Source organism: Penicillium rubens (genome assembly GCF_028828025.1).
Source record: "Penicillium rubens strain IBT 27055 chromosome Unknown utg000003l_segment0_segment0, whole genome shotgun sequence".
Lineage (NCBI taxonomy): Eukaryota > Fungi > Ascomycota > Eurotiomycetes > Eurotiales > Aspergillaceae > Penicillium > Penicillium rubens.
This window is the reverse complement of record NW_026890601.1, coordinates 3,083,241-3,097,308: the sequence shown is the minus strand read 5'-3', so window position 1 is coordinate 3,097,308 and position 14,068 is coordinate 3,083,241. Positions and strand designations below refer to the sequence as shown.

At 45.4% G+C, this 14,068-nt stretch overlaps 5 protein-coding genes across 5 annotated transcripts; 1 reads left to right on the top strand and 4 right to left on the bottom strand.

The window, feature by feature from the left end:
- Positions 1-327: 327 nt before the first annotated feature.
- On the bottom strand, positions 328-3,178 carry N7525_007394 (uncharacterized protein; the record flags this gene model as incomplete). Its single annotated transcript, XM_061214059.1, has 4 exons — positions 328-950; positions 1,008-1,767; positions 1,820-2,542; positions 2,609-3,178. 4 exons carry the CDS (start codon positions 3,176-3,178, stop codon positions 328-330), a joined length of 2,676 nt encoding a protein of 891 aa, XP_061068490.1.
- A 1,928-nt stretch (positions 3,179-5,106) lies between these two features.
- N7525_007393 (uncharacterized protein) lies at positions 5,107-6,381 on the bottom strand (the record flags this gene model as incomplete). The annotated part of the gene is made up of 3 exons (XM_061214058.1): positions 5,107-5,766; positions 5,881-6,271; positions 6,323-6,381. 3 exons carry the CDS (start codon positions 6,379-6,381, stop codon positions 5,107-5,109), a joined length of 1,110 nt encoding a protein of 369 aa, XP_061068489.1.
- A 1,839-nt stretch (positions 6,382-8,220) lies between these two features.
- On the top strand, positions 8,221-8,659 carry N7525_007392 (uncharacterized protein; the record flags this gene model as incomplete). Its single annotated transcript, XM_061214057.1, has 2 exons — positions 8,221-8,349; positions 8,375-8,659. 2 exons carry the CDS (start codon positions 8,221-8,223, stop codon positions 8,657-8,659), a joined length of 414 nt encoding a protein of 137 aa, XP_061068488.1.
- Positions 8,660-9,997: 1,338 nt separating this feature from the next.
- Positions 9,998-10,483, bottom strand: N7525_007391 (uncharacterized protein; the record flags this gene model as incomplete). The annotated part of the gene is made up of 1 exon (XM_061214056.1): positions 9,998-10,483. One exon carries the CDS (start codon positions 10,481-10,483, stop codon positions 9,998-10,000), a length of 486 nt encoding a protein of 161 aa, XP_061068487.1.
- Positions 10,484-11,758: 1,275 nt separating this feature from the next.
- N7525_007390 (uncharacterized protein) lies at positions 11,759-13,132 on the bottom strand (the record flags this gene model as incomplete). Its single annotated transcript, XM_061214055.1, has 4 exons — positions 11,759-11,784; positions 11,836-11,939; positions 11,990-12,160; positions 12,396-13,132. The coding sequence occupies 4 exons, from the start codon at positions 13,130-13,132 to the stop codon at positions 11,759-11,761; spliced, it is 1,038 nt and encodes a 345-aa protein (XP_061068486.1).
- Positions 13,133-14,068: the final 936 nt, after the last annotated feature.

Below are 14,068 nucleotides of genomic sequence, written 5' to 3'. Positions count from 1 at the left end.
CGGCCCATGAGGCCCATGGGTTTTACCCATATGGGCGGCCCATGGGCCCGCATTGGGCTACTTCTACCTGCCCATGGGCGGGCGGGCCGTTTGACTGTCGGCCCATGGGCTTTTGATGGGCGGCCCATGGGCCTTCAAAAAAGTAAATATAGAATCCCCGTGACTTGCACAATTTATGCGTATTCCGCCTGTATTTTATGATATTGAATTGTATCGTGTGGATGAATTTTCATGGATATTGTGTAGACTTCAACTTGATTCTAAGTGTCATTTAGAGTTCGCACCATATTCATCGTTATTAAAACCAAATATCTATCAGTTAAATAGCTACATATCAACCTCATATCCATCTAAAAGCCTCGAGCGTATCCGACGCCTTTTTGATGGCTCACGCTGAGTACTTCTTTCTTCAAGAATTGCTGGACCAACGGGAAGGTCGTCATCTTCATCTTCTTCTTCGTCTCTATCTTCATTTTCTTTCCCTGCTCCTAGGTCTTCTAGTTGCTCCGTAGGCGTATCATTTCTTCGCCTTTTACAGGATGTTCTCGGGGCATTGGCGTCAAAAGCAATCCCATCCTCAGCAGAAGGGAGATGATCCTCCTCTTCATCATCACTAATTAATTCATTCAGATCATCATGCGTAAACTGAGCATCGTTCTCCTCTGCTGCTATCTCTTGTTCTTCCTTTGTGAGGAAGTCCTTTACAAAAGCCAGCTGTTTCTCTTCAATGTCGAATCGGGTAGCACACATAAACATCATCAGATCTTGAATTGTTGTAGCATTCAGTGATCCACGGCGATAGTGACAGATATCCCGAGCAGAGTTGAAGAGCCGCTCAACGCCTGCACCGGTAGCTGGAATAGAGAGAATATCGCGTGCAAGGCTTGCTAGCACCGGATATTGGCGCTCATTTTCTCTCCAGAAAGTAAGAGGATCAACCTCAACGGTCCCTGAATTGCATCAATACTAGTATTACGGTGTCTAAAAAAGAAGGAAGAAGAACCTACCATTTTTAAGGTACTGTGAAAGCTCATCATCATGCTGTGGGGTTGGTATCGATTGATGGTTTCTTGGCCTTGTAAGAAGGAATTGAAGTCTTGAGCGCTGAGTCACCGGTGACTGGGCGATAGGTGTTGATTGACTACCATAAAGCCGTTGTTGGTATGGTTTTAGCTGTTCCTTCAGGCTGTTATGGTATTCTGTCCGCCAATAATGATTCCTGTCCGCCCAAGCAGCTTGCTCGAAAAAGCCAAGCTTGTATTGAGGCGCAAGGATAGTACCAATTGCGTAGAGGTTATTATGAGTCTCAGCAATCTTGTTATAGTACTGCGAGAGCTTGTCTTTTGCTGCGTAAAGTGCGTCGACCATCAATCGTTTCCAGGCGACTTGCTTTGGTTCAAGCTGGCCAATTGAGATTTCAAGATGGTTAAATAGCTGGCTATAGATCCCAAAGACGCTATGGATTGTAGCGTCTTTCGTCTGGGAAAGAGCAGTCGTAAACTCGAAGAAAGGTTTCGTAAGGTAAAGAAGGTAGTCGATTTGACGCCACTCCTCTCGATCCAACATTAAGTGGGGATGCCCGTAATGTGAGCAGAACTCATCAAAGATCGGCTGCAATCGTTTTGCGCGTCGAAGCATTAGAAACGTCGAGTTCCAGCGAGTGCGTACGTCTTGAATCGGAACCAGTTTCGGTTCTTCTGTCTGAAGACTCAAGAAAGCATCTCGGCGTTGTGGACTTCCATTGATGAAAACTGCTAAACCACGAATCTTTGTAATAAATCAGTAGAGCGACAGCGAAGCGACGTGGAATATGATTTACCTTTTCTAGTGTATTTGCAATCTCTTTATTTCGTTGACTCGATCGAAGCGCTTGAGACCGACTCTCCGACCACTCTCTTTCCACTACTTGATTTTTCGGATTGGCTTTGATCCGACTAAGAAGCTTATTGAGGCTGAGCTGAATCACATGTGCGATACATGGAATGCGGATTATAGTAATCTGCTCATCAAGCTCGAGTGCCTGAATTGACTCCTGGATACTAGTGATCAATGTGTTGTTGTTTGATGCATTATCGGTCGTCACGGCCAGCACCCGATCGACAATTTGATGTTGTTGGAAGATTTTCAAGAGGACCGCGCTTAAATTAGCACCTGAGTGGGCTCCTTGAAGTGGCTGGAAGCCAAGTAAAATCTCACGATAGTTCCAGTCCTTATCAATGAAGTAGCCCGTGATAGCCATGAATGCTTGAGAGAAAGGGGATGTCCAACAATCCAATGCAATTGAAAGCTTTGCATTCGGCGGAAGATTTTGGATTATGGTTTTATGAGACTCCTTGACGGTATCACGAATTCGGCGCTGTACCGTTTTGGCTGATGGAAACTCAAGAGGAAAGGGGGCGGATTGGGCGATGCGGAGTAGCGACTGTAGCTCAGGGTGTTCGACAATCTGGAAAGGAAGCCGGAGAACAGTAATAGTTTTCATGATTTGCTGCTCCCATCGTTCCTTTGAGAAGTAAATAGTATTGTCACGAGTATGAGACGCCTAAGATATGTTGAACAATCATTAGCATAAGGAGGAACAAAAGTCTCAAAAGATAAAAATGCTTACCGAGTCTTTGATAAGCTGGCGAATATGAGGCTGCTTGTTTGCTTTCGCACCAGATTTCTGGCATTTCGGCCCCTCCCAATGCCTTCGTAACGAGTGCGTTCCATTCGAGCTCCAGTTTGGATGTTCCAAGACCTTTCCGCATCTCTCGCACATAACCTTTGGTAGGCCAGACGTATAATGGGCTATCTGTTTGAAGCGAGTCCAAATATCCGATGTGTTGCCCGTTCCATCCCAATGGAGTTTTTTTACATTCTCGCTATCATCTGCGTTAACCTGTAGGCTACCCTGCTTGCTGCCTTGCTCTGTCTGGAGCCACCAGTGGAGAAAGTCGTCTTTGCTCATTTCGGTATATAAGACAAAGGATTTGTGTCGGTCGGGTCCAACGCGTTCGAGGGCTATAGGAATAGGAGGGGGTTGAATCAATTCGGTGTCAGTAACTGAGGTAAGGGTTCGCTGACTAGACGGTGGGTCAAGCATGAATGAATCATCCGGGATAGGGTAGGGAAAGCGTTCTGAGCTGCCTCCCTCGTAGACCGACGAGGAATAGATGTCAGAGAGTTGAGACCCCATAGTATACAAAATTGAGAAAGGTAGTATATAGAGAGAGTAAGAAGTGAGAGACTTACATTGTTTCTTTGCTATAACTAAGAGAAAGAAGAAGTCTTTAGCGTTAGAAAAAATTATGTGAGGCTGATAGATCATAAAATGGCTGCTGATCTATGGTTTCTAGTGGTTTAATTGGCCGATATTTGCTGCAGCCCGCATATGGCGCATGGGCATTGCCCATGGGCCGCCCATTTCCCGCGAATTTTCGCTGACTTGTAGTCCCCCCGAGCTTTTGTCTGATAGTTTTATCTTTAAACTATGAGTTCTGCCTCAAATAGCTTTCAAAAAAAAGGATGGTAGATAAATCCTATGGATATCAATAATATTACTTTACTTTTGATAGAAAACACATCTAATATACTACAAACTATAGTTGCAATTGTAAGATCCGAATACACAGGACAATGCAATATAGATATATATATCTTCAGTGCACCTTCAGAGGAATCCGTGCCTTTTGTAGTTAATTGACCCCAACAGCTGATATTCAACTTCAAAGAACATCTGGCCTGTAAACATGATCTAACGGACAAGAATACAGCGAGATTTACCAGTTTTACATAGAAAGTATGCTTCATTTTAGACATCAAGTAATGTATGGAATATAACGTGTATAAATAAACGGTATTTAACGGGCTGAATCAGCGATTTATTCATCCTGTTTGGGAAAGTTGTGCGCTGATGGGCGGTTGATGGGCGGCCCATGGGCGCCCTGCGCTGCCCATGGGCGGGCCGACCCATTACCCTGCCCGCCCATGGGCTGCGTGGGCGGCCCCATGGGCGCCCAACTCCCGCCCATGGGTGGGCCATGGCGAGGTCTACTGGCGACAATGTTGCCAACAGCCCCGCAAATTTCACAGAATAATATATCCAAAGAGCTGTCTTGAATATAAATCATAAGTGGTGAGTCTTTAAGGTAGCACCTTTTTAAGAGAGAGCCAATGAGGAAGGTCATTGAGGCATTGCCCGTTTCTTGCGTGCTGAGGGTTTCTGGATGGTAGAAACCTGCCTTTCCTTGCACAGTTCATCTACACGAGCTTGCATGTTCTCCAGTGTTTCCTCTAATTCCTGGATCTTGTCTTTGAGAGCTGTCGTTTCGATCAGTAATGCCGCGTTTTCGGACAATACGCCGGTAAAGCCATTCTGTGTAATGCCATTGATAAAGTGTTCGATTTTCCTATCAGATTTGCTCACTTGGAAAGCAGGCTCCGACTCCAAGAAGGTACCGCAGCAGGGATCTGCCAGACTACTAAGAAGGCTGTGGACTCGCTTGTGAAGGCTGTCAATCCCAAAGTCAGCACAATAAGGCCAGCCACTATAATGTACGGTAGGAGCTCACTCTTGGTTTTGCTGAGTTGACCGTGAGGATTGCTGTGCTGATATACACACACACACAATTCATTAACGCCCGGCGGCTGAGCCGAAAGGGCAACTATCACTAATCTACCAGTACATGCATGTTTAGGCATACGCCGTGTCTTATTGGATGTGCTGATATAGACGCGCTCGAAATCAGTTTCACCTCTTTACTCTCTTTTCTTTGTCGAACTTTTGTCTTACATGGCGCTATTCCTGTTATGGTTGGTTTTCCCTGACCCACCCTCCTCTCAGTAATTCAGTGCAGTATTAAATGGCGCGCCAAAAATAGCTATCGTATCATAGTTGTATGGGCTATGCCTAGTCACTCGCAAACAAACCAGTAAATCGTCAACTTGTTCAAATTATTCCAGTTTGGGTTTTAATTTTTTGAGGTGGATTATTCACGGTTGAATCGGACTCTTAAGAGGATGATGGTGATGATATGACAAACTCCAGTGATGTCTAACCATATTCAGGGTTGATACTTGACAGCTCGATATCCAGCATCGCTGGTGCGTCAATCATAGTAGCTGTCAAGTTGTATGAGTGCAGATTGTGCTTTTTCCCTTGCACATATTGGAGGATGCACAAATCTTCTGAATATTAACTGTGCGCATATATTTCTTGGGTCGAGCGTCGCCTTGCTGCTTTTGACTGTGTTCGGCCTTCTTGGCTTTCTTGAGCTGAGCGTCATCTTGCTGCTGTTGACTGTGTTCAGCCTTCTTGGCTTTCTTGAGCTGAGCGTCATCTTGCTGCTTTTGACTGTGTTCAGCCTTCTTGGCTTTCTTGAGCTGAGCGTCATCTTGCTGCTGTTGACTGTGTTCAGCCTTCTTGGCTTTTGTAGGCTGAGCGTCAGCTTGCTGCTTTTGACTGTGTTCAGCCTTCTTGGCTTTCTTGAGCTGAGCGTCATCTTGCTGCTTTTGACTGTGTTCAGTCTTCTTGGCTTTTGTAGGCTGAGCGTCAGCTTGCTGCTTTTGACTGTGCTCGGCCTTCTTCGCTTTTGTAGGCTGAGCGTCATCATGATGCTTTTGACTGTGTTCAGCCTCCTTGGCTTTTGTAGGCTGAGCGTCATCTTGCTGCTTTTGACTGTTTTCAGCTTGCTGGGCTTCTCTCAATCTTGCGCCCTCTGCCTTTTTTGAATTATGATCAGGATTTTGCTCTTCATGCTGAGAAGGAGAAATGTGAGAAGACGCCTGCAATATAAGATGCCTTTCTGTTTCCCAAAAACTATTGACGAAGCGGTCCAACTGCAACTCATGCCGAGGTGAGCGATTATTGTAGTGAGAGGGAAATGGAACTGGACATACTGCTTCGCCGTGATCTTTCCTGAAGCCTTGCCCTCCTAGACGTTTAATAGTGCCTAGCACATGGAGTGCGCATTTCGCATACTTGTTGATGGTTGCCGCGTTTATATCGACTCGATGAACAGCACAATGACGGATTTGCCGAATTTCTTGCAAATCAGAGCAAAATGACTCCCGCTCTTGCTCTGATATACCGCAATCTTTAAAGATTGGCTTATGATGAAAACAAAAGAATTCGGTTACTTTTTCGGAAAGTCGAGTTAATTCTGCAGCTTCTGCGCAAGACCAATGGCAGTCATCAATAAGCCCAGGAGCTGTTGTCTTGCACAACTGATACAAGAAGAACTCCAATCCAGTTTGCCATCGGCACAGAAGATGGTAGGTCACGTGAAACCTACGCGAACTTAGTATTTTCACTGCAATGTAAGGATAGCTGCGATCTTACCTATCTTCCGCACTACGCGTTTCATTCCAAATTGGCACTGTTTTATCAGGAAACTCCATTATAGGAGCATTTGTAGTTTCTTAATTTGGGTATCACAAATGAAGAACGGTAAGAACAGCAAGCATTGCCATCACAATAAAATTACCGGTGACGCTGTTCGCAATTGGGTCTTTTGTCATCCTCGTTTAGGTGGCGACATAACGACTGATCGAGCTAATCTTCAGCCATTTAGGTCGGTATGACGTTCATGATAGCGCGTACTTTAAACATAAGTCGCAGCACAAATCGCGTATCCGCCTGTTCCGGATTTGGGGTTGGATATCAAGTTTGGAAGAACTCCAATTGTACTGTAAAGGAGGTGAAATTGAGAAGAGATCAAACGGACTAGTTGTGGCAGATAGCCGGTATCACTTCAACAACCGGCTACTACCACAGTCTATGTGTGTGTGTATGTGCTCAAAGCTTATGGTGGCCGCAATACAGCTTTTTGTTTAGTCTGCCGGATTTGAAACGGCTGAGACGCCTCCGCGAGGTTCCACCGGATTTGGGAGATGAAATTTGACGCATGACTATTTCTGGTATATTTACGGAGTGGTTCATCATGTGATTTTTGTCGACAATACATTTCCAGATATTAAAACAACCTAAATCATATATAGACTAACGTGTCTCAGAATAGAGCCTGGAAAAAAATAAAAGAGAACAAAGTGCTGAAACTGATTCCGAGCGCGTCAGTATGAACTTCAATTCAGCCACCATTCATCCTGTCCGTCATTTTGAGCGCGCGTCCATACTATGGCATTCCCACGAGGCTGGTGCGTTAATGGTACTTATCGAGTCCCGTAGTGGGAACAGATAAAAAAGCCCTACGCGCCGACGTTTGTAGGAGCAGGCTTCCTGCCCTCCCTCATTGACATGAGTCCCGTGAGGTAAATTTTCCCCTTGGCGGCGTGCAGCACCTCTCCGTGGTGCCAGGGACCAGTACTCGATGATCATACGTCGATATCGAGGAAGCTAAGACAGAACCTATTTACTATCTTATTTTCTTGATTTGCGCATAGAATCTCATCTTGAGCTTTACTCTATGCACCCACAAGACGAGTTTTTGACATGTTAGACGTAAAAGATGTGATTTCAACTGAATCAATGTTCCTATATAATTGTTTACGGTGTCACTCAATATTGACGTAGCCAACCCTGTTCACCAACACGCACTTTGGTTTAGTTTTATTTCAATTCATCGGAATAAGATTCTTCCACTATACTTGTAGAGAAAAGAACTCTGAAGTAGGATGTGTCCCCATGAGGTGTGGTGTGGTGCATGCTGAGTCACCTCAAAGCAGTAATTATATTTGGTAGACAGAGTGCGATCTTGATTCTACCAAAAAGTGGTTAAAGGGGGGGTTAAGCAGAGCGGTTAAGAAAAGGGTGGTTAAGAAGAGTGGTTAAGAAGAGTGGTTAAGAAGAGTGGTTAAGAAGAGTGGTTAAGAAGAGTGGTTAAGAAGAGTGGTTAAGAAGAGTGGTTAAGAAGAGTGGTTAAGAAGAGTGGTTAAGAAGAGTGGTTAAGAAGAGTGGTTAAGAAGAGTGGGTAAGAAGAGTGGTTAAGTGGTTAAGATATGAACCAGCGATCAATTCTTAATTGGACCATGTTGGTCATAGGCTTGGTTATCCCCACAAACTGTTCAACGCAAGCACTCTTTCCCTAAACACGTTGAACAGACAAACCCCAGGGCGGACTATTTTGCACCCTAGGAGGTCCACCTTCCAGCGACGAGAAAAGTTGATTGCACCAGCTGGGAATGTTGTCATTGCGAAAACCTCTGCATAAAAGTCCAAGCCGGTACGTAGAAATCTGCGGTGTGCGACTACTCTTCAATCTCACGAGCCCGGCAATAAAAATGTATAGAGTCATGAAACGACAATACTTGCTCTCTCTTCTTCGAACCATTCGCGGATACCGATCAAAGGCGGAACAATACCCGGCACCCTCCTGTGATGATGGCAGCAACTTAGCCAAGCGCACGCATGTGAGTATGGAAACTAAGGTGCTAGCTTGCCGTGTACTGTATTGACATTCTGAAGTCATGCTCTGTGCCTGCTTCCTATGAACCCCAAATTGAGACGATGAGATCACTGTTCCAGGGCTGTAATCCCACGTTCAAGCCCCATCCTCTTGGGTGGGAGGCAGAGTCTCTCCTGCTTTTGAGCCCCTCACAGCAGATGTGCTACTACAATGGAAAATTGTTTGGCGGGTACATTGCCCTCTTGATCGACCGCATTCTTGCCGACTGTTGCAAATCAGCAGTCACACTGGAGTTATCCCTGACCACCAATTAGTTCACCAATGCCGCTCGCCGCGACAACTAGGCTCGCTTTACCCGGACGTTCAAGAAACTCTTAACTCGACACAGTAGATAGAAGTCTGGCTTGTTAAGTGTTGTTGGGCAACCCGCCGGTTAAGTCCCCTTACTCTGTTCTTGGCCGGTTGCTCTTGACCGGTTGTTCTTGATCGTTCACCATTTATTGCTGATTGCTAACTGTCCACCGTTTACCGTCCGTTGCGAATATTCTAATAGGTGTAAAGGTACACTGTCTCAGCTGTCTCAACACCGTTACGTTGCTACTGTAGCCTTACCTCTGCTCACCATATCTTTTTAGAGATTTTCTTTTACTGAATCTCTTTCCACTGCTTATCCAACACGCGGGCAGATATATGTGGTACATGCGTTTCTAGCTCTAAGATTTCTTGCACAATCAATGGAAATCTCCTTGCGTTTATGTATAGTACCTCGATTCAATTCATAATTCCAGATCTCGCAACACGGAATGTGAAACTTGTCGGCCGCCGTGAAAACTCCAAGGTTGTTCCACATAGTTGCATGAGGTTCCATATCATTACCAGAAGCGCACTTCCGATTTTGAAAGTGCGAGCGCCGAATAGTTGCTACCTCATCATCTGGTAGATCAACCTGTGATAAAGAAGCTTCCTTATTGAATTATTAGAGCGATCACGACAGATACCTATCGCATTTACTTTGAACCCTCCCTTGAATGCAGCGTCAAAAAAGAGCAATTGGGAACAGACTATCGCACGATGTACTCGGTACCAAAAGGCTTTGCAAGATTGGTTGAAGATTTGGAAACCCCATGATTGATGTAGCTTCATATAAGTGAATAGCAAGCTTAACTCGATTTACCATATATCATTTTATTATATCTGCCATTAAAAGAAGTCTTGAGCGGTATGACGTCAACACCGCGGTCGTTTGGTGCAGGGATTGTATATTATATGGTACAGTGACATTTCCAAAGTTTGGACACTCCCTAATTGCTTGTCAGATGCTCCCCTCTATTACATGTATGTACAAGGCTCGATTGATCTGTATAGACTGACGACAGTGTCTGGCTACTTGCTGAGTCCATCTCTGCATGGTTTCGGGACTGGATATTCATTTGAATGACATCGTCTATTTAAATCCTTCAAGTTCCTTTGTGAGTCTCTAAACTAATTAACCATCCAAAAGACAAAGCAAACACATCCACGTATATGCGATAAATTGTCGAGTTTTTCTCCAAACCCTCCATAATAGTCATCCAATTCTTTTGATCAGCTCATTACGAGTGATAATGAGGATCTCAGATACTAAATCATTGGGTGGAAGTGGGCTCTTTTTTTCACGTAGCGTTCTCTGATACAACGACAGGGCTTTTACTATTCCGAGGGGCATAATGCGTCACGCCTTTGATGTGGTCTTCTAGGAAGGGAATGGGATTCTGTCCATTGCCTTCATGTAGGTCCGCAATTCTTTTGGCGAGCGATGAGTCTTGGGGCTTGTGTCGAAATATTGCCCAGGAATGGCTTTTCCTGGACAGCCGAAGCAGGTAGACAGGTATGACTACCACTTGAGTATGGGCGCTGTCATAATTGTACTCGTCATTGTTGAAATCGAGTGCAAAGTAGGTGTGTCGCGGCCAAACCTCCACCGCCAAAAGCCGCAAATCCGCCTTTTCTTTCCAGGAATCGACGAAGCTTTCGATTAATTCACGAGTCGAGGCCAGATAATCTTCGTGGTTCAGCTTTTCGGTAGGTAGGTCACCCAGGATTCGGATTGAACGATGCGTTTCAAGGGCGTCAGACACAGCCTGATTTACTTTCTCCATGAAGCGTAGTGGCAGCCTTTCACTTTCAGATAGATCACGTGTGAGAAGAAATAGTTGACAAGAGTCTCAGGTGTTGCCCTGTCTCAAGAGCATTTATAACAAAGGGCGTTATGCACGGACCAACGCAGGCGGTGAAGATTAGTCAAGTTGTCTATTGTTTACGCACCAATTTATACAGTAAGCTTAGAAGAATTCTTACCCTGCCATACGAGCGGCATGATGTATCAATCTGCCGAAAAATTCAACGTCCTTGTTTGGGAATTGAGAAATTACACTACACTACATTTACAGCAGTAGACTAAAGATATATAAAGACGTTTATTGAACGAGCCTGAAGCGGTGATAACCCTCCTGCGTGCGACAGCCGGTATACTATAATGCCCCCACTGAAAATGAGTAGAAAGATGAATATGATCGACAGTGGAATCTTGTTTAATTGAGCTTCTCAAAGTTCTGGTGCGCCGGTGTTGCGAACCGTTGGCTCCTCATCAACCTTCAATCAAGTTTTCAGCGGCAACGGCGAACTGCAGCACAGAGCTGAGGGGACTAATAACCGCAACTGAGACACCCACATAGTAAGCTCGTGATCCGGGGAGCAATAGAGAAGAATCTGCAGTATCACTCACCTAAGGGACCATGTCACTACTAGCTGGAGACGGATAGTTACACGCAGGACAGTGGCTCTCGCCAATGACTGGGGTGATCTCCTGCCGTGGGTTTTGAGTAGATGGTTGACAGGTCGAGGAATTCATGATGTCACACCCCAATACCCAATGCACAGATCGACCACGCTAGTGATCATCGGTTGCTGACAGAAGCTTCATTGCATCTTTTGAGACAAGTAGACTGCGGCACTAACCACCAAAACCATGGTTAACCACTAACCAAGACCAAGACCATGCCGCAGTCTAGAGACAAGTCTCCGAGTCTTCGAAGAATCAGCTTTGTAGAAAACCTAGATTCAAACCGAAGGCATCTTTGAAAAAAATGGATTATCAAGCCCAGGCTCCTCAGGAAGGCAATAGTAAAGGAGAGGTTCTAGAAAAGATCTACCTTTAACATTGTTGAAGCCAATATTTGAAGAGGTCATTCGGATATAAAGTACCGGGCGTCAAGTAAAACGTTACCGCTCCACAGTAGTGGAAAGTACGCGCCTGGATCTGGGTGCGAGAATTTCGGGATGATTTTTCCAATGGATATTTTGATCGTCAGTTTATGCGTGACAAAGAGCCATTTTAGTTGGTCACATCTGTGGACTTACCCCCTTTAGTTCGGCTAACGCCTCTCGCTAGGCGCTCGGTCTGATATTTGGGTTAGCGGAATCCTGGAATCTATAGCATGGCGGTACGTACCAACGCGCTTGCGAGCAACAAAGACATATCCAGCATCGTCATCCAGTTCATCGCTGGTGTCACTTGGCTCGACTATCTTGTATTTGGATTCCCTTTTGTTCCAACTGAACCCGCGTTAGCAATGGGGGCCAAACTACCTGGACCTAGGCCATACGTTTCCACGACTGTTTTGGATCGGGGGACGGTTGCCCACTTCACAAATGATTTAAAATCATCTGGAGTGGACACTCTTTCCCCAAAGTCTAGGCTCTTGTCACAGTAAAGGCCTGAACTTTGGATATATGGATCCCTCTTCTCTTCCTTATCTAGATACATCAGGCTAGGGCTGGAAAAGTGCAGTAGACAAGGATAGCGAAGATTTCTATTCCCTGAACATCTACGTGTCATCCCACTCACGGCCTTTGTCTTTATTCACGCCCTTTATCTTTGTTCGTAGCCTTTGTTCATCAGTTATGTCTTTTGTCTCCATTTATCTTCTTTGTCTTTGTTCATACATAAAACATCCTCCTCGACAGATCATTTGTACTATCTCCACGATTTACGTGGTTAACTCTACTTACCTGAATCCCAGAGCAGGCTTGACACCGAAGGCCTGGGGGTTTGCAAAGCGTGAATCTGCACGCGACCCTCCAGTATAGTAGAGATGTTTGCCTTCAACGAGACATTTGACCAGAATGAAGGCTTTGTATATGCTTGCAATCCTTGTTTCTGGCATACCGAGTTTCTCTCTGTTGAGTTCGCAACGGCTTTCAAGAGGGGAGTCAACCTTCTCCAGCTCCACCCAGCCAGATGCGAACAATTTTTCTATAATGGCGTTTGGACTGTTGTTGAACTTTTCGGAGACTTTCTCGATGTGGCAATACACCACGGTCTCAGCCCGGAGAATTTGCTCGTCTTTATCCGAATATTGGGAAATGATAGCCTTATCCAGGATTTTAAATTCGCCTGGCTGAAGGCCGCATTCTTCCATTGACTGCCGATCCGCGGCGAATATGTTTTCGATAACCGTAACAGCATCCTCCAAACCTCCGTTTTCGCCTTCCAAATGGTGATAGTGCGACTCATCTTGACTCATGCAATTAACGAATAATCTGGCACCGACAATGCCTATCATGATGAGGCCAAGGCTAAGGCAGGTGGGAGTTTGGGCAAACTTAAATTTCGAAATGATGCACGATGCATTGCCCTTGACATTCTCCCGAGGAGTTTCAAGGCACCCGCAGTCGCTGGTGATCTCTTGGGTAAACGTCTCGAAATAATGTCCGCAGTGATCTTCCTCAGGAATTTGGGGAGCCATAATGACGAGTGTTGGGAAAACAATAGCAAATGTATCCCACGAAAGAAATAGAGTTAGAGAGCAAGAGGCCAAGCCTTCCGGATCTTTTATACCCACACCTAAGAGAGCCATCCAGGAACAGGTTAGTTGCGGCTATCGCCCTGTGACTCATTGATATCACGAAGGAGCGGTGTGAAGATTCGATGTGTTCGTTGGGGGGGATGGGGCGCGGCACGTACCTGCCAGAATCCTTCTGACAGCCCCGTACCAATAGGGCCCAGATCATGATTATGATTTCGGCACAGCGCACAAAGCTAAGACCGTTTTGCCAGTCTTCGTACTTCGGCAGCACGGAAAAAGGCCGGACTGGGTTTTAATCAGGTGGCCCCAAGGAGATGAACCTCTTGGTGCACAGTTAGCGGATCTCCACAATGCCCTCCCCCGCCCAAACGCTCCGATAAGAAAGGAAATTTGATAGAGCAGGAAGGTCGCCTTTCATTAGTCATACAAGCTGTACAAAACGGCAAATATCCCTCTGCAGCAGCTGCTGCACGACCTTTTGAGATACCTGTCTCAACTTTGAAGGCCCGGATCAATGGGCGCGAATCTGCTACTGAAAAGCGACACAACCGCTTTATTTTTACCGGAATTAAGTTTTCAACGTACTTCAAGAAAGATGAAGATAAATTTGTACTACACTAGATCAAATTCACCAGACAGGCGGAGATTTGAGCAATAATGGATTGGGGCTGCATCTAGAACCAAGTGTAGTTGATTTTCATTTGTGTGGATTATTTGACATTAATGTAAAGGTTTCAATGATTATCTTGCCCCAAGTTTTCCATGAATCCATCTGCACGGAATACATTTATAAGGGCAAAGGCTAAATGACGAGGTGGTTAGTACAAGGTGTAATTTGAGGGCCTTCCTGAATAGTGTTCTTGATTCGGGCACCAA